The 20,285-nt window shown below is 37.7% G+C and overlaps 2 protein-coding genes across 2 annotated transcripts; both read right to left on the bottom strand.

Moving 5' to 3' along the window:
• Positions 1-343: 343 nt before the first annotated feature.
• Positions 344-3,245, bottom strand: LOC130215594 (zinc finger protein 501-like). The gene is made up of 2 exons (XM_056447438.1): positions 2,797-3,245; positions 344-1,421 (listed from the first exon to the last, which is right to left on the bottom strand). Exons 1-2 carry the CDS (start codon positions 3,242-3,244, stop codon positions 505-507), a joined length of 1,365 nt encoding a protein of 454 aa, XP_056303413.1. The 5' UTR covers position 3,245; the 3' UTR covers positions 344-504.
• A 3,980-nt stretch (positions 3,246-7,225) lies between these two features.
• LOC130215607 (zinc finger protein 420-like) lies at positions 7,226-16,230 on the bottom strand. Its single transcript, XM_056447454.1, has 3 exons — positions 16,136-16,230; positions 15,580-15,948; positions 7,226-9,938 (listed from the first exon to the last, which is right to left on the bottom strand). Exons 1-3 carry the CDS (start codon positions 16,188-16,190, stop codon positions 9,175-9,177), a joined length of 1,188 nt encoding a protein of 395 aa, XP_056303429.1. The 5' UTR covers positions 16,191-16,230; the 3' UTR covers positions 7,226-9,174.
• Between the last annotated feature and the right edge of the window lie 4,055 nt (positions 16,231-20,285).

The following is a 20,285-nucleotide window of genomic DNA, read 5'->3' as shown; positions in this document are numbered from 1 at the left end:
GTCTCTCATATAATATCTCTACTATGTCGGCGCCAATAGCCTAGTGGTTAAGTGCGCCGTCATATAGCACCAAGGTGTTCACGGTGACCTGAGTTCGATTCCCGGCTTGAGGTCCTATGCCGATCCTTCCCCTCTCTCTGCTCCCAATGCTTTCCTGTCTGTCCTTCACTGTCCTATAACATTACAGGTGAAAACCCCTAAAAAATAAAAATAAATTAAATAAATCTCTACTAAACGACTACTGTACTGTAAATAAATCAAATAACCATTTTCATACTAGTCAATATTATTACTGAAATTAATTAAAAAACTTAATAAAAACTAAATTTACACAAGTAAATAAACAGAATCAATGATGGGCTAAAAATATGCAGAATTCTGCACAGACAGATTCAGTGTGGACCTACTAATAATCAATAAAATGATAATTAAATAAATGGCTAATAGTCATATGATTAAATCAAATAATTAAAATAATAAAGGAATAGAAACAAATTAAAATTGTTATGAATAGTTGTTTTCTTGAAGCAACACGCACATATGTTTGCTATAAGGATTCACAGATCCTTGGTTAGACTCTTGAGTATGTACATGTGAAGTGTGGATCCTCATGTGTTTAGAAAAGTTTGATGGTTGTCTGAAACTCTTCCCGCACTGAGTACATGTGTACGGTTTCTCTCCAGTGTGAATCCTCTCGTGTACTTTCATTATTGGTATCTGATTGAATCTCTTGTCGCAGTGTGAACACTTGTACGGTTTCTCTCCAGTGTGGATCATCGTGTGCTGTTTAAACGAGTGAGCTCTAGTAAAAGTCTTCTTACACTCGAGGCACACATGCTTTCTCACACTATTGTGCACCTCCTGATGTTTTCTTAAATAAGACTGTCGTATAAAACTCTTTCCACACTCAGAGCATGAATAAAGCTTCTCCTTTGTATGAATTCCGAGATGGTCCTTCAGCAGTGAAGCCACTACAAAAGTTTTGCCGCACTGATCACATCTGTGTGCTTTCTCTCCAGTGTGGATCCTCATGTGTAGCAGAAGGTCTGCTTCTATTCTGAAACTCTTTCCACACTCAGTACATGTGTGAGGTTTCTCTCCAGTGTGAACCCTCTCGTGTCTAGTCAGACAATCTAACCGAACAAATCTCTTGTCGCAGTGTGAACACTTGAACGGTTTCTCTCCCGTGTGAATCACCTTGTGTTTTTTCAGAAATTCTATTCGAGTGAATCTCTTGTGGCAGTCTGAACACTTGAAAGGTTTCTCTCCAGTGTGGATCATCTCGTGTATTTTTAAACACGACTGACGTGCAAAACTATCTCCACACCAAGAGCATGAATGTTTCTTCTCTTTGCGAACGGTACTAAGGTGGACCTTCATGGCTTCACTCATCTCTTCACCTTCCTTCATCACAGTCAGGTCTGAAAATGTAAAGAAGTTAGAGAAATGTGAAGTAGGGATGCAAACGATTAATCAACAATGGCTTTAAAAAATTTAAAAAACTGCTTTTAGCCTAGCCAAAATAAAAGACTTTCTCTAAAATAAAAAATATTATCAGACATACTGTAATGACAAACAAGGTCAACTATCATCATTAGTTCAGCATTGATAGAAGAGGACATATATACGCATATATACATACATACACATACATATATATAAAAATATATAGAACAAATAAGCAAATATGTACAGATAAATACACTTAAACATAGCATGCATGTACATATACACCCATACAAACACACATATATACATACACATGTACAATTTATGCGTATTTATCTGTACATATTTGCGTATTTATTATATATATTTTTTTCTATATATGCATGTGTATGTCTGTGTATCTATGTATGCCCATATATGTCAATGCTGATTTAATGATGATAGCTGACCTTGTTTGTTATATTATTGCTGTTGAGATTTTTAAATGAGTCATGTGACCGTAGCACTCAAAAGAAACTCTAGACGCACTTGATCACCATTACTATGATGAAGGCAGTTTCTTGCCGAAACGTGTAGGTTTTTTTAAGGATTAACCATGTGAATAAAGACAATTTCCCACATTTTTTGAGTGCCTTGGACTAATTTTTGTTCCTGATTTGATGAATCCCTTACCCAAAGAGCACCGATAAAATATTTAAGCTACCCCCGAGCGCTTTTTTTGTTTGTTTTTGGGCAAGCACGTGACAAGCTCATATTTTCCAGGTGCTCCCAGTTGAAAAACATCTCAACTTTTCACAATGCGAGCGCTGTGAGTGCACTGCGATTCATGTGACTAGAACTAACCAATCTGCTTCTGACTTTTTATGGAATATGCACATTTCGTTAACAATGGCAGACTAATTACCTCAGAAAAACAGCGCATCCAAACACTGCAGTGCTTTTACTTTTCTCCATAAGCAAAACTTGTATCAGAGAAAATGGATGATTTTTGTTCCTGATTTGATGAATCCCTTACCCAAAGAGCACCGACAAAATATTAATCACACAGCCCTACATACGAGCCCTTTAAATATGTGTCATCAACTCTACAATTATCCTAAATAATCTGACCTGGAATTGGCAAATCTTTAGATCAGGGGTCACCAAACTTGTTCCTGGAGGGCCGGTGTCCTGCAGATTTTAGCTCCAACTCTAATCAAACACACCTGAACAAGCTAATCAAGGTCTTACTAGGTGTACTTGAAACACCCAGGGAGGTGTTTTGAGGCAAGTTGGAGCTAAACCCTGGAGGGACACCGGCCCTCCAGGACCGAGATTGGTGACCCCTGCTTTAGATGATCAACTTACCGTGATATTTTTTTGTGTGTCTTTGTAGATAAGAAAATAGTTTGAAACTATTCCCACATTGAGTGCAGCGGTACGGTTTCTCTCCAGTGTGAGTCCTCTCGTGCGTTTTCATGTGTCCTGAATCTGCGAATCTCTTTTTGCAGTGTGAACACTTGTAAGGTTTCTCTCCAGTGTGCGTCCTCTCGTGTGTTTTCAGATGTCCTTGACTATAGAATCTCTTGTCGCAGAATGAACACTTGTAAGGTTTCTCTCCAGTGTGGATCATCATGTGAGTCTTGAGATTGTATCTGTCCCTGAAACTCTTTCCACACTGAGTGCAGGTCAAACCTTTCATGGCTGTAGTTTCCATTGAAACACCATCTTCGGTTTTTATGCAAGTTTCTTCTTCACTTTTGATATGATGTTTCTCCTCATCTTCACTCAGTTCTTCACTCTCCACCTTCACCATAACATCTGAAAATTAAGTAAATAAGTTAGTTGTTAACCGTACAGTCATATGCTAATGAATAAGAGTACTTGTGTGTTTGGCTGTTTTTGCACCTCAGATTAATGTAAACATGAACTCTTGTAATAAATATTGTGTGTTGTGGGGAAAAATGAATTTATTTTTATTACTTTTGTGTCTTTATTTATTACTAGAAAAATGTTTAGACTGACAACAGATTAATCAATCTTTTTCTTTTGTATGACACCACATATTAACTAAACATACTTCTTTCTTACTGTGTTGCATACTTCTTAGAAGGAACTGCTGACAAGAGGGAAATGGCAGAATAAGAATAAATATAGTGCGGGGCCTTGCTCCAGTCTAACAAGAAATCTAGACATGTCACAAGGAGCTGGATGCTTGTAGAAGTTGTGAAATATATTGAAGATACACTTAACTGTTCAGTTCTGGTATGCGGAGAAGGGCTGCAGAAAGAGGAAGTATGTTTGGGTACAACAGCCAAAGGACTGCAGAATGACTGATAAGTGACGTTACACCAAAACTCCACCTGTTAATATCAGTTGTGTATATTCATCACGTACGAGCGGGCGCAGCCATTGGAATCTTTTTGGCTCAAGACTTCCGGTATCATTCACTTCCATTCATTTTTAGACGTTAAAAACAGCTCGGTTTGCTGCTTGATGTTGCAAACTGACATTTTCTTATTATATTATTCTACTTTGTCTGTATAGTCATGAAAACACTTGTGTGTAGAGCCAGTAGTTTGACCGTTTTCTGCCATTTATTATTCCTAGTCATTTCTTCCATAGGCAGCTGAGTCGGAAGTTGTAAAACAATCGCAAAAACGAGCGCACTTCAGCATTGAAGAATAAGGTCAATATGCTGGATTTAGGGAAATGTACATCAGTTGCGAACCTCCTGAATGTAATTCTTGTATTGCATTGCGAATTATTCATTTGTATCTAATAAATTACTAATATTTTTGGCATTGAAGAAAACCTTCTCCTGACCTTTTCTTATTGATTACACATGGAATTAGCCGAATATTCCAACAATGTGTAGAAATTTGGAGGCAAGCAGAATATGGAGAACAACATCATCTGTTATTGAATCCTCATTATTGAAGAGTAATGAATAAACACAAACCTATTAGTTCTTCAGTCTCTTCCTGTTTAATTCTGCAGGGTTCTGGATCACTCATCTTCTCACTGTCCTTCAATAAACTCTGTCTTTGTCTTTCACTGATGAAATAAAACATATTATGATGTTATACCTTTGTGGTGAACAACTGTTTGTCTGAGGTACTGAGCAGGGCTAACTGTTAGCAGTTATATCCTATCTAGACTTTACCAGCTGCAGCTGTATGAACCTGTGAAGTCTAGATAGAATACACTGCAGATACGTACATCAATATAGCATCATTTTTGTAACACTGTATAATAAAAATATATATTTTTACAGTACTGTGCAACAACCGTATGAACCCTTTTCATATTTCTAGGTTTATCAGTAGCGTACATAGCCATAGTTGGGTAAGGTTAGTGCACAATGAATGGGAGAGTACAACAAATCATTTTTTTTTACAATCCTCCTGTTTGCCGAAATAATAAAAGTAGAGCATTTCCAGCGTTATGGATGTGACATCTGCAGTAAAAACTCAAAGCATAAATTCACAGAGAAAGTATATGTTAACATTATATTAAAACATCTGTTTATATTTTCCAGAACGACTAACCACAGAATTATGAGAGCAGAAAAATATTGATCTGTAAACACGTTTTGTACTTTAAATGAGGGAAATAAACATGCGTTATGGATGTGATCAAATAAGTATGGACGTTTGCAGTATACGACATACTTTGTAGAAACTCTGGAATAAACTGCACAACCCAAAAGAAACAACGCTAATCAAAAGGATAAGAGTTGCTCTCTATAGAAACAAACATGATTGATTATATTTCATATTTTTGCATTTATGAGAAAAAAGCTCCTTTATGGATGTGGCAGATGTGAAATTGCCACTTGTGTGACTTTGGTAAATCAAATATAATAGTTTGAAAACACTGACAGAGACATTTTCGAGTATTTCTAAAGTACTATAACATACTTGCCTACACAAAAAAAAACTTCTAATTTGGAGATTTTTTTCTTGGCAAGGTTGACATTTGCATGGAATTGCTTAGTAATAAAAACCATGGTGTTATCAATACATTCAGAGCAAGAAATTTTGTTTTTTTTTTGCAATTTGATGCAAAGATGTTATATATACACAAATACATAAATCATTTATTCATTTTCTTTTCGGTTTAGTCCCTTTATTAATCTGGGGTCACCACAGCGGAATGAACCACCAACTTATCTAGCATATGTTTTACGCAGCGGATGCCCTTTAAGATGCTACACATCATATTTAAAATGCTGTTGACAGTTAATGGCGTCATAACGGTCTCGCAAAAGGGCAGCTTCCGGTTCACGCGGACTAAAAACTTTTAATTACAAATGTATTCTCCGTCATTCGATGTTTCTGCTGCAGTAGATAAACATTATTTAAATATGAAGATCATACTTTAAAAGATAACTAACACAAGCATGGAAAAACGGAAACACACCACCAAAACTCAAACACTGAGCTCATTTCTTCCTCTCAGAGCTCCTCTCTGGCTGCTGTATTGTTTTGGTCAGCAGACACACAGTTAGAGGTGAACTCAATGCAGAAACTAGTCGCAGATTGTCGCTTTAATAAACTGTAAAGTGTGTTTTATTGTTGTGTAAACACGAGAAAAAGCGTCAACGACTCACCTCAGCTCTGAAGACTCGACGCCGAATGAGCCCGTCACTGCTGACGTCATCACGGCGAGGCGGGAGCAACGGCAGATAATCAAAAGCCCGCCCAAAATAAATAAATAAGTAAATAAAAATTACAAGCCAGAACAATTACTATACTAATGTAAACAAAAAGTCATCTTAAATCATGTATGAGGTGAAATACTGTCAATTATGCACAAAATGTATTGAACATAATTAAAAAGCAAACAAAACACTTCATGGCTGACAGATATAACAAGTATATATTTGAACTAACTGCATGGCAGCATGTAGTGGGTTGCACAATCGCCTCACACCAAGAAGGTCACTGCTTCGAGCCTCGGCTGGGTGAGTTGGCATTTCTGTGTGGAGTTTGCATGGTGTCCCCGTGTTGTCGTGGGTTTCCTCCGGGTGCTCCGGTTTCCCCCACAAATCCAAAAACGTGGTACAGGTGAATTGGGTAAGCTAAATTGACTGTAGTGTATGTGTGTGAATGAGTGTGTAGGGGTGTTTCCCAGTGATGGGTTGCAGCTGGAAGGGCATCCGCTGCTTAAAACATATGCTGGATAAGTTAATTCTGCTGTAGAGCCTATTAAAGGGACTAAGCTGGAAAAAAAAATGAATGAATGAATGAACGAATAAAAAGACTGCAAGAAGAAAATAATAACTAGGAAAAACAAACGTATTATGGTTGGTATTTTTAAACATGTATAAACAAACCTTAGACTTTCCAGAAAGTAACTTCTCTTTCCTTAACAGGTACAGTTTGTAAATTGAACAGCTTAATAAGCTAATATCTTAACAAAAATACAGGTGATGGATATTCATATGACCATTATCTAAATAGCCACTGGCGTAATTATATTTTTCTGGGATCTGAGAGTTCATAACTGAGTAAAATAGCACTAGTCACTGTCATTTTTACCCAGCCGTCCAAATCAGTGGTAGGCAACCTTTACAATGACTAAACAACAAATGAAAAACGTTATATTACTGGTGACGACGGTTTTATATTCAATAAACTTCATTCAAAATTAGATACTAGCATTACGTTTCTGTCATGGTTTCCAAATCATATCAACCAAATTGTCTATTGTTAAACGCTGTGCCACTAAACCATTTCAAGGTTTTTCAGTTGGACATTATTATAAGAGCATCTGAGATTTTGAAGCTGGATTGAAACTTTTATTATTTACAAACAATTGTAATTTATTAATATATATATAAATTTAACAGTGAAAGCTGATGTTAGTGAAGACAAATGAGAGTTTTCAGACATTTTGTTTATCCCTTGTGTGCTGTCGGGGATGATTTTCATCCACTGTGGGCTGATTTTGAGTCTTAATTTGGCCACAATTTTCTCTGTGTCACAGCAAATGGAATAATTTTTGGTGACAAATTTTATTTTGACACATATTTTGGGAAAATGCTTTGATAAATGTCAAAAACTTAATACACTGTGAGCAAAAGTACTACCCTTTCGTTATGTTGGTGGCTGTATTTGCCCCATTGACTTCCATTATAATCACATTTTTTTGAGTGACAGCATCATGCATTCTTGATTGCTGGTGGTTTTCCCTGTAGGGAAGAGATCAAATGTGTAATTTTTGCTGCTGATCATCAGTTGCAGTGCAAAAAAATTGTAGCTTCTGGCGTTCACATGGAGTTATGCAGAAATGGAGCAAGTTTCTTATTTCTTACTCATATAAACAAGTATCGCTTGACTCCACACAGTCATAAGATTATAACAATATGGAAAAAGGAAATAATAATAAAACAATAATTATTAATCAGTTTCTGGCTTTTATATGGAGTTATATAGAATATACACTCACCGGCCACCTGTCCAACTGCTCGTTAACACAAATGTCTGCTCAGCCAATCACATGGCAGCAACTCAATGCATTTAGGCATGTAGACATGGTCAAGACGATCTGCTGCAGGTCAAAGCGAGCATCAGAATGGGGAAGAAAGGGGATTTAAGTAACTTTGAACGTGGCATGGTTGTTGGTGTCGGTCGGGCTGGTCCGAGTATTTCAGAAACTGCAGATCTACTGGGATTGTCACGCACAACCATCTCTAGGATTTACAGAGAATGGGAAAAATATCCAGTGAGCGGCAGTTCTGTGGGTGCAAATGCCTTGTTGATGCCAGAGGTCAGAGGAGAATGGCCAGACTGGTTCCAGCTGATAGAAAGGCAACAGTAACTCAAATAAGCACTCGATACAACCGAGGTCTGCAGAAGAGCATCTCTGAACACACAACACGTCCAACCTTGAGGCGGATGGGCTACAGCAGCAGAAGACCACACCGGGTGCCGCTCCTGTCAGCTAAGAACAGGAAACTGAGGCTACAATTCACACAGGCTCACCAAAACTGGACCATAGAAGATTGGAGAAACGTTGCCTGGTCTGATGAGTCTCCATTTCTGCTGCCACATTTGGACGGTCAGCTCAGAATTTGGTGTCAACAGCATGAAAGCACATATTAAAGTACCAATTGAGCATCGTGGCAATGCCACAGCCTACCTGAGTGTTGTTACTGACCCTGTCCATCCCTTTATGACCACAGTGTACCAATCAAAACAAAGCACGATTGGTATGTTTGGTAACATCTCAGATTGGTATGTACTCCATATAAAAACCTATATAAAAGCACAGGCCTATCTAAAGGGTTAATGCTGCCAACTGAAATCTTATTTCTTCCTTACAGGGAAAACCCCCAACAATCAAGAAAGCATGATTATATACTGTCAAGACTTTCAAACTGAAAAATGTTGTTATAATAGAAGTCAACGGGGCAAAAGCAGCCATGAACATAACGAAAGAAGAGTCCATTTGAACAATACACAAGTTGTGGTCACACTGCATTTTTCACCCCAGTGATGACTTCTATTCATAAGCATGCACAATCACCAGACCAGAATATTTAACATGTAACTGTATTGGAAAGTTCAAGCTTTGTGAACTCTGACCTGCAAATTTGCGTCACATGAATCAAAACGTGACCTCTTAGTAGTGCTGCATCTTGTTTTATCTTTCTCCGTCATCCAACCAAATTTCGCGGGCTCAAACTCTTAAGCATTTTCATTTGTATGAACACTAAGATGGTCCCTCAGCTCTGAATTAGTGTGCTGTCTCTCCAGTGTGTATCCGGTCATGTAATTTCAGTTGTCCTGACTGACTGAATCTCTTGTCGCAGTGTGAACACTTGTACGGTTTCTCTCCAGTGTGGATCCTGTGGTGTCGTTTCAAGTCTCCAGCTTTAATAAAAGTCTTCTCGCACGCAAAGCAGGCGTACTTTCTCACACTATTATGGATCTTCTGATGTTTCGTTAAAAGTTTTTGATGTGCAAAACTCTTTCCACACTCAAAGCACGAATACGGCTGCTCGTTTGCATGAACCCTGAGGTGTTTCTTCAGCTGTGAATCCTTAAAAAAGGTTTTGCAGCATTGAACACATTTGTACGGTCTATCTCCAGTGTGGATCTTCATGTGTTGATGAAGAGAGGATGATTGCCTGAAAGTCTTCCGACACTGAGTGCACGTGAACGGCTTCTCTCCGGTGTGGATCAGCTCATGTCTTTTCATGTTATTCAACAGACTGAATCTCATCTCGCAGTGTGAACACTGGTATGGCTTCTCTCCGGTGTGGGTCATCTCATGTCTTTTCATATTTCCTAAGTAAATGAATCTCTTGTCGCAGTGTGAACACTTGTAGGGTCTCTCTCCAGTGTGAACCCTCTCGTGTTTTCTTAAATTTTGTTGAAGTGTAAAACTCTTTCCGCACCAGGAGCACGAATTGGGCTTCTTCGTATCAGCACTATTGTGGTCCTTCATGGCTTCACTCAGTTCTTCACCCGGCTTCTTCTTCTTCTTCACTATCAGGTCTGAAAATTAAGTGAAGACAAATTTTAATTAAGGCTTAGTTTTGAATTAAATACCTTTTAGATAAACACAGTCGTGTTACAGATTAACACATTTAATCGGTTTTTAAATCTTTGTTGTTCTTATTGCTTGTACTTGTTTGCAGGGCTTGACATTAACACCCACCACCCCTTCAAATGTGGATAGGTTTCAGCTGTGGCGGGTTAGAGAGAAGCCCACCTTGACTGGTTGAAGATAATTTGGAAATTGCTAGTGATCGCTAGTCACTAAAGATCAGAATGTTAGTTTAAGACTGCTTGTCAATATGCGTGCAAATGCACTCGTAGAACTGAGAAGCAGAACGACTGATAATTGTTCGCGCGAGCAAAAGAAAGCAATTATTCGTCCGTGGCTGGGCGCCACACCAAAAATCATCCCGCCACGGCTACATTACAGCTTCTCATTCAAAACATTCGGCCGCTTTTTTTAATAGTGGGTTATAATCACACCAAAAACTTATTAAAAGGTAAGTGAATTACAACAGCGCGAACTTTTCTGTAATCATAGTAGTGCTGTGCTTTGCTTTGTTTAACCCTTTAAGGCAGGGATGGGCAAACTCGGTCCTAGAGGGCCGGTGTCCTGCTCAGTTTAGCTCCAACACTAATCAAACACACCTGAACATGCTAATCAGTTTCTTCAAGATTACTAGAATTCTATAAGCTGGTGTGTTTGATTAGAGTTGGAGCTAAACTATGCAGGACACCGGCCCTCCAGGACCGAGTTTGCCCGCCCCTGCTTTAAGGTGACGTTCTGACTGACAGGTGCGTGATGCCAGTGTTGTGAATTTCTCTAGTCTATCTGACGCCACCAAACTGTGGTGAAATTCTAAGACGAGCCCAAAAAAAAACAGGGAGAACTTTCGGTTGTCTTCAAAGCAGAACCCTTTAATAAGAAGAACTCAGCGTGGCTGTGGCGTCAGCGAAAGAAAACTCTCAACTGTACAGCAGGCACTAGGTTTTTATACATTCTAAAACAAAGCATGCAAATGAAGTGTTGTTGTCGGCAGGGTCATGCAAGTCTGAGAAAACCTGCCTAGCTACTGACCACATAAGTTAATCAACTAAAGGGGTTTATTTTAATTGAAAGAATCACCCAAAGACAAAGGCAGAAAATAGTGTGCAAATGATGTTCTGGAGACAGAAACCATCTGACCAGTTGACCGAAAAGAGAAAACAATAGACAGCCATGCTGTGAAACTGACAATTTGCATTACTTTGGAGACAGTCAGGGCTCAGGAAACCAAGACATTTTAAGGTCTGTCACACCATTTATAGATATATATATAATATAATATAAATTTATATTCTCACACCAGCAAACACGACGTAGCTTTCAGTTATGAAGACAGTTTCCATAATTATATTTTATTTATAGATAAAGGCCTGTAACATTATCTTGCTGGAGTTTATAGCTGTTTCACTTTACTTCAGGACGCATTAATGCCGCTCTGTAGGTCTATTGGAGACATTCATAAACATTCCAAGCAAATCTAATAAATGCTTGAGATATACTGGTTACATAAACGCGCTAAATCACACTTCAGCAGCGTTTATTTGAGAGCGCACAAGAAGATCTGTGTTTGAGCAGCGTGTATTTGAGGGCGCGCAAGACATTTTGTGCACAAGCAGAGAAAATCAGCACTTGAGCACAGAGATTCACATGCTCGTAGGCTAATACATGAATGCGATCTCGACCTAATATTGGGCGTTTTACGCAGATCTAACAACTGCATGTTGCGTTATTTCATTGACAAATGCCGTTTGTCAATGAAACAACGCCACATGCAGTTGGTAGATCTGCGTAAAACTCCCAACAGTCTGCCGCCACAGCTGGAAAAAATCCTAGAGGAGACACTGCAGGTGAATACCGAACAAGAGGATGATCAGCCGCAGGCGATCCTCACTCACTAACGTTGAGCGAGGCAAGCTCCAGTTTCCTTGAACAAAACAACCAGGCCTGGAAACACAACTGGTGCGATCGTTTCTCTTTGAAATAGATTGGAAAAAAAGCGGTGCACATGCATGCACAGTCCTGCTGCTTTCAAGAGATCTCCAGATGTTTAGTAAGTAGCAGCTATTGCCGCTTTCGCTTTTACCATTCTTTTAAACAGATGTTTATTGGGCCTAATGTTAACCGTGTGCACATGATCATCGATCACTATCACACAGAGAATGTTTTTCACCTGCTTTCTTTTGCTTGCAGTTATTTTTGTAAAGCTGCGGTCACACTTGACTTTTCTTCCCATAGACTTCCATTCATACGCATGCAAATGCGTCAGACCGGAAACGCAGGGTCATGCGTTAAGTTTCGCAAGTTGCTGCGGTGCATAGTTCAAGCTTGGTGAACTCTGACCTGTGAAATCGCACCACTTGACTGAGTGAGACCAATCGAGGATCAAAACATGACCTCTCTGGACAAAAAATTAAAACATGGACCAATCGCTGGCTTTTTTAATGTCTAACCATCTTGTTGAATCCCGCCCCTTTTCGCAGCGCCGCACGACAGAAATTCGCACACACAAAGCCCAGTGTGACCGTAGCTTTAATATGGTTTAATTATCATCCTTTACAATAACATTGTTTTAATAGGAGATTAACTCTCCATTTATATAGTTACCTGATGATCTGGCACCTTCAGATCAGGACAAACTACTGTGTATAGTTTTAGATAAATGAGCATAATTGTTTTTAAATGTCAATTGTTTTTTCAAGAAGATATTTGTTGAATAAAATGTGTATGTGCTGTATGCAGTTATATTTAGCTTGTTTTGACACATCTTTTAAAAGTTTGTTGCAAGGAAATAATAAGTTTGGTGTGGCCAGGGTTAGGTCCCGTGTGGAACCGGTTTGTTGTTTGTGATTTGCAGAGCATGATTGCAGATTGGTGGGTGGGTCATCTCACCTGAGACCCATTATGTGGTGCCTATAAAGAATCCAACATTCTTTCGGAGAGAGAACTCGATTAGCCGGACATCCCTGCCTGACGTTTTTGATTTATTGGAGTTAGTTTGGGATCAGAATCAGAATCAGAAAGAGCTTTATTGCCAGGTATGTTCACACATACGAGGAATTTGTTTTCGTGATAGAGCTTCTACAGTGCAACAGCATAACAGAGACAGGACAAAAAACAGATAATAAATATATTAAAAAAAAAATAAAAATAGAAGTAAGTAGTGAGTGTAAATATACAGATTGACAAGTGTATGTACGTGTTTATAACTATATGCAACGTTATATGTGCAGCTGTTATGTGCAAATTGGCATGTAAGTGTGTTGTTAAATAAGTGTATATGTGTATAAAAGTGTATAGCAGTAGTGATGTTGGTTCCACAATTATTATCATCAAGTGTTCATGAGATGGATTGCCTGAGGGAAGAAACTGTTTCTGTGTCGGGCTGTTCTGGTGTGCTGGGTGTGAGGGGTCCAGAGTGATTTTGGCAGCCCTTCTGCTTGCTCTGGATAAGTACAGTTCTTGGGGAGTAGGAAGGGTTGTACCAGTGATTCGCTCAGCAGTCCGAACTATTCGACGTAGTCTTTGGAGATCGTATTTAGTAGCTGAGCTAAACCAGACAGTTATTGATGTGCAGATGACTGATTCAATGATGGAGGTGTAGCTGAGCTCAGTTCATGAGCTCAGTTCACCACCATACACATGCTTTTCACTACTGACTTCCATTTATACTGACTTTGATTGCTTTAAACACTTTTGTTAATTATGTTTTTTGTTAATAAATAATTTCTCTGTTCAATTTACCTGGTCCGTATAGTCTCTCTAATGTTGCAACTTTGAGCCGGGTTGTAACATACGGGGGCTCGTCTTATTGAGAGGTATGCGGACCGGTAATTAAGGAGAATCAGGTGCGTGTTTAGGCAGAGCAGAGCGTTCATTTGGCTTCGTACAGGTAAGTTGGGCTCATAATTTGTTTTGATAATCCCCGGATTGGTTATTGTTTTTTGATTTTTGGGGTTTTCCTGGGTTGAGTGCACGGCTGTGGTTGCATTTCTGGACCGACAGTTCAGCTGTGCACCAGCGGTATTAGCTGCTAAAAGAGGCTTGACTCTTGGGAAAACACAGAGTTGGGTAAGTTTAGTTAGTGGGAAATGTGGGTATGTTAGGGGGATATTTGATTATGAGCTGATTGCTTATGTCCGAAGTTTAGATCTAAGTTGTAAGTATTCATTAGTACTGTATTTAGGTAAGTTTATTCTTTGGGATAGTAGTAAAAATTAATTACCAGAAAAAAAAGGTAAATCCTTAGTGTTGAGCTCTAAAAAGTCATGTAAAAAAAAAAAGGTATGGAGGCATGTGGACATAACACATAATTTAAATCCAGGGATTTTAGCATGCCAAAGTCAAATTAGTGCATATAAAATATATTTTCCCAACAACAAAATTGTGGCTAGTGAAAATGCAGAGTGGCTAGAAACGTTGGAAAACTTCTAGGCACAGGGGCTGGTGATTAAAAAAAGTCAATATCAAGCCCTGCTTGTTTGTTTTTATTTTTGTTTATGTAAAGCGTTTTACCAGCTATCATTGTGAATGAAATGTGCTATATATGTGCTTTATCTGCTACCATTCAGTGTGAATTCAACACCAGCGCTTCCCACACGTAGACTTTTTACCTGTGGCCATGAAACTGAGAATATCCGCCACAGACTTGCATGTTCTGCAGAGACCTACTGAGAAGCGCTGGATACAAAACTGTTGTGACGTTGGTAGTAGCTTTAAGAAGAACGCCAAGCAAATGCTTTCGCTTTTGACAGAGTTCATCAATTTTATCCGCTTTTAACTTACTTTATACGTATACTTTGGGCTGTGTAAAAATTGAAACGGTGTCGACGCAATAGCCTAGTGGTTAGCGCGCCGACACATGGTGCAGTAGCACTTCAGGGCATCCCGAGTTTGAATCCCGGCTTGAGGACATTTCCCAACCCTAGCCAGTAAGATAACATAAATATACATTTGACTACCACTAAAACGGCTCAAACCATTCTGAATGCACAATCGAGCCAATCAGTCTGTTCAAGAAACAAGTCTGAAAGCTGCAGATCTAGAGCCCCGATAGACATCATGTTCATAAGAACGGTTTTTTTTGTAAAATAGGTGTTTGTGTCTAGATTTAGCATGATATAAAGTCAAATTTAGATGCTTAGTTTGTAGTTTAACTAACTGTAACATCTGAAATAGCTAATCAGAGAATACTGTAGGTCAGAACAGACTAAAACCCCCTCAAAACGTGGAAAACTTTATTAATAAGCTAGATTTAATTAAAAATAAATACATAAATGACTGAAGCATGCTTTACACAAACTAACCGAAACAGTTGATTTACCTGATAGTAAATGTGTGTGTGTATATATATGTATGTGTGTATGTATGTATGTGTGTGTGTGTGTGTGTGTGTGTGTGTGTGTGTGTGTGTGTGTATGTATGTATGTATGTATGTATGTATATATATATATATATATATATATATATATATATATATATATATATATATATATATATATATATATATATATATATATATATATATTAGCACTGGTCTTAACTCTAAAGTTGTCCTAAATGAAATGACCTGGATGTTTAGATGGATCTACTTACCGTGAATTTTCTGTGTGTGTATTTGTAGACAGTTCAAATAAGCGAAACTCTTCCCACAAGCGGTGCAGTGATACGGTCTCTCTCCGGTGTGCATCCTCTCGTGTGATTTCTTTTGTCCTGAATGACTGAATCTCTTCTCGCAGTGTGAGCACTTGTACGGCTTCTCTCCAGTGTGGATCCTCATGTGACTCTTCAGATTGTATTTGCTCCCGAAAGTCTTTCCACACTGAATGCAGGTCAAAGCATTTGAAGCTGTTTGGTCCGTTGAAACACCATGTTCAGTGTCTGACTGAGTTTCTTCTTCACTCTTGACATGATGTTTCTCCTCATCTTCACTCAGTTCTTCACTCTCCTCCTTCACAATCACATCTGAAAAGTAAGTAAATAGTACCATAAGAGTAATGTAAATACAGCTCTCAACTCTTATCTAATATGCCTTAACTTGTAGTGGAGCGTTTCAAAGCCGTGTCTCACAGATAATCCGTTTCTCTAACATCTCTGAACAACCGCACTGTTCTTCAGCCTCATTATTGAAGAGTAATGAATAAACACAAACCTATTAGTTCTTCAGTCTCTTCCTCTTTAATTCTGCAGGGTTCTGGATCACTCATCTTCTCACTGTCCTTCAATAAACTCTGTCTTTGTCTTTCACTGATGGCGGAAGAGCTTCAGGAGAAGAAACAGAGAAATCTGATTCATTTGATTAAGTAAATCATATTATTTTTTTATATCTTGTATGTGAAACAACGTGACATTATGTAATTTAATTTACAATTAAATGGCAATATGTGGATCTGAAGACATCAGTATAATGAATGAGGGGAAACAGAAACTATTAACATGAAATAAAGAGGATTTCAGCAGCTCTGATCATTTTTATTTTATTTAACCAGGAATGTCCCATTGAGAATCAATATCTCTTCTACCAGGGAGTCCTGGTCAAAAAGGACAACATTACATTAAAAAATACTAATATATTAAAAAATACTAATATATTAATATATATATATATATATATATATATATATATATATATATATATATATATATATATATATAAAATAATGACAATAAATAGATGTCACAACACACATAGACACACAAAAATAGTATAAACCATAGTCAATTGTTAAAGCGAGCACTGTTCTAAATTGACAGTCTTTGAAATATTTTTAAATATAGCGATAGATGGTACAGATTTCATGTGTAGTACATGTTGAAGCTCATTCCATACATATGGAGTACACATAAGAATGCAGATCGACCTAACTAACTAACCTAATCTGGAATTGTGTGTATTTTAACGGTACTCCAACAAATTTATTATACAGTTGAAGTCAGAATTATTAGCCCCCCTGAATTATTAGCCCCCTGTTTATTTTTTCCCCAATTTCTGTTAAATGGAGAGATTTTTTCAAAACATTTCTAATCATAATAGTTTTAATAACTCATCTCTAGTAACTGATTTATTTTATCTTTGTCATGATGACAGTAAATAATATTAGACTAGATATTCTTCAAGACACTTCTATACAGCTTAAAGTGACATTTAAGGGCTTAACTAGGTTAATTAGGTTAACTAGGCAGGTTAGGGTAATTAGGCAAGTTATTGTATAATGATGGTTTGTTCTGTAGACTATCGAAAAAATATATAGCTTAAAGGGGCTAATAATATTGACCTTAAAATGATGTTTTAAAAATTAAAAACTGCTTTTATTCTAGCTGAAATAAAACAAATAAGACTTTCTCCAGAAGTAAAAATATTATCAGACATACTGTGAAAATTTCCTGAATCTGTTAAACATCATTTGGGAAATATTAAAAAAAAACTGCAAAAGGAAGCTAATAATTCTGACTTCAAATGTATTCTGTGGTAATTTACTAACTAAAGCTTTAAAAATGAAAACTAACACATGTTGTTTTCTCTTTAACTGTAATGAGGTCCATTCTTTATCTTTCTGTCATTATATATAAATCACAGGCATCTGTGCGTGCACTTGAACCAGTGACAAATCTTAGGGGCACTATGATGAACAATAACCAATTTTTTAAAAAACATTCAAAGGTGCGTGCATGTAAAGTATATCACCATACTCCAGTACTGATAGAAATGTACTGTCAACTGAGCTGCGAAGGAGAAACATTTTTTAAACGAAAATAAAAACCTAATGTATTAATGATATAAAAATATTGAGTCTCAGACTATAAACACTGATGGAACAGGCATTAGATCAGTTTGCTTTATACTGGGTGTTTGCAGGAGAACACAATTAATATTGTAATTAACGAATTTTGGCATCTAAATCAATATCTAATGTGAAAACCAAGTATTTACACCAATAAAGCTTTTAGATTGTTAGCAGTAGCACATTTAGAAACTGGGAAATCATAACTATAAAAAGAGCCCCATGAAGTGCATATCTGCTGCAGCAAATTGTCCTTATTTCCATTCGCATATCATAATTTGCTATAACTAATAGAAACGTAGGGAAAAAAATAATAAACAGTAACGTTAGCATAGATGATTCACTCATATTGTCCTCTCAGAGCTCCTCTCTGCCCGCTGTATTGTTTTGGTCAGCAGACACACAGATAGAGGTGAACTCAATGCAGAAACTAGTCGCAGATTGTCGCTTTAATAAACTGTAAAGTGTGTTTTATTGTTGTGTAAACGCGAGAAAAAGCGTCAACGACTCACCTCAGCTCTGAAGACTCGACGCTGAATGAACGCGTCAGTGATGACGCCATCACAGCGAGGCGGGCGCAAGCGCAAAACGCGCCAAACTATAATACTACAGACAAGCCAAAACAATCGATAATGTATAAAAAAGGCCAAAATTAGAACTCTATTTCACAACATTATATATCCTATAGCGGTTTATAGTAATTCAGTTTTACATAAATTCTCTAAGGTTACCATTCACATACTTTAAACTAAATAATTAAAGTTTCCTCTGTCTCCAAAAACTAAAGAAGTTCATTTTTAAAACTGAAAGTGGGATATATCCGTCAAGTGAACATTCAAGAATTAGATTTGCATTTGAGTCTAATAAATGTATGTTTTGTGATGATATTGAAACAACAGCTCATTTGTTTTTCATTGTATGTTTGAGGATGCATTATGGTCAGATGTTTACGACTGGCTTTACCCAAGGATTCCACACCTCAGGATCTTTAATGTGAATGACGTCATTTACAGACTTGTAATGGACAGTAATTAAGATGCCTTCCTCATCAACAACATCCTTATGCTTGGAAAATGTTACATGGTCAGGCAGGGACAGACTGGGCCAAAAATATAATCAGCCCTGGCACTGTAGCCACACCAGCCCACATTACCACACCGACACAGCCCCACCCACAGACACATTCACTACTTATATTGGTGTACAGATGGTGAAATAACATAAGCAGCACCATATGTAATAGATATTTAAACATTTAATGTGTGACTGGAACAAAAACAACCCATTCATAACAAATTTATACATACATTCATTCATTTATTTATTTATTTATATTCATTCAATAAGTCCCTTTATTGATCTAGGGTTGCCACAGAGAAATGAACCGCCAACTTATCCAGCATATGTTTGGGAAACACACACACTTACTACGGAAAATTTAGCCTACCTAATTCACCTATACCACATGTTTTTGTACTTGTGGGGGAAATGGGAGCACAACCTACGCCAACACGGGGAGAACATGCAAACTCCACACAGAAACGCCAACTGACCCAGCCGGAATTCAAACCAGTGACGTTCTTGCTCTGAGGCGACAGCGCTACCCACTGTGTCTTTCTCTGAGCTTTTCGGCACCACCTTTGCCTTTTTACTCTCCATCTCTGACAATTAGCTTGTGTTGCACTTACCGTTTGTTTTACATTATTGCTAGATTTTGATTACGTCCGTGTAACCTCTGATTAGGTCAGATTGGGTTGGCCCATCTCTAAACCAGCCGGCTGTAGCCGATTGGGCCAAATGCTTAACATTTATCATTATTATTATAATCATCATCATCTACATAATATTCAAAAAGCTGCCTGCATATAAAAACAATACATAATGTTTATTTATTTATTTTTTTTCAAAAACGATCGGCCCACATTAAAAAAAATGGTCCGGCCCTTCTGGCATTTGCCAGAATTGCCAGATGGCCAATCCACCCTTGTTGACAGGTATCTGATGTTACTGTATATAATAGAATAACTATCAGACACAAAACAGCTAGGATCAGGACAGGCATCTGATGTAGAATAACTATCAGACACAAAACAGCTAGGATCAGGACAGGCATCTGATGTAGAATAACTATCAGACACAAAACCGATCAAGACAGGAATCTGATGTAGAATAACTATCAGACACAAAACAGCTAGGATCAGGACAGGTATCTGATGTTAAATACAAGTGAAAATGTTACGTACAAAGCCTCAATCTAAATATTTAGTGCTTTTTATAATGAGATTCTTTAATATATAAAACCCCTTAAGATAATGAAAACAAAAAGTGCAATTAATCTCCTGTCTTTGATAGAACCATCTAAATTACAGGAAAACCCCTAGTCCTTTTCATTTATAATACGTAGTTATTATCTTATAATTATTTTATGTAACATATTATGTAGGTAATTTGTTCTTTATTTGCACCCGTTTCCTTTTTTGAAATGTAAAGGTGTACTGATAATGGCAAGCTGTTGTACGT

The sequence above is a fragment of the Danio aesculapii genome, chromosome 22, assembly GCF_903798145.1.
Source record: "Danio aesculapii chromosome 22, fDanAes4.1, whole genome shotgun sequence".
In the NCBI taxonomy this organism is placed as follows: Eukaryota; Metazoa; Chordata; class Actinopteri; order Cypriniformes; family Danionidae; genus Danio; species Danio aesculapii.
Note: the sequence above shows the minus strand (reverse complement) of the source record. Positions and strands in the feature narration are given on the sequence as shown.

Excerpts from the sequence above, each read along its gene's own strand:
- LOC130215594 (XM_056447438.1), bottom strand. The coding sequence starts at position 3,244 with ATGGTGAAGGTGGAGAGTGAAGAACTGAGTGAAGATGAGGAGAAACAT. Across the intron at positions 1,422-2,796 it reads ACACACAAAAAAATATCACG|ACCTGACTGTGATGAAGGAA; the intron begins GTAAGTTGATCA and ends TTACATTTTCAG.
- LOC130215607 (XM_056447454.1), bottom strand. The coding sequence starts at position 16,190 with ATGAGTGATCCAGAACCCTGCAGAATTAAAGAGGAAGAGACTGAAGAA. Across the intron at positions 15,949-16,135 it reads AGAGACTGAAGAACTAATAG|ATGTGATTGTGAAGGAGGAG; the intron begins GTTTGTGTTTAT and ends CTTACTTTTCAG. Across the intron at positions 9,939-15,579 it reads ACACACACAGAAAATTCACG|ACCTGATAGTGAAGAAGAAG; the intron begins GTAAGTAGATCC and ends CTTAATTTTCAG.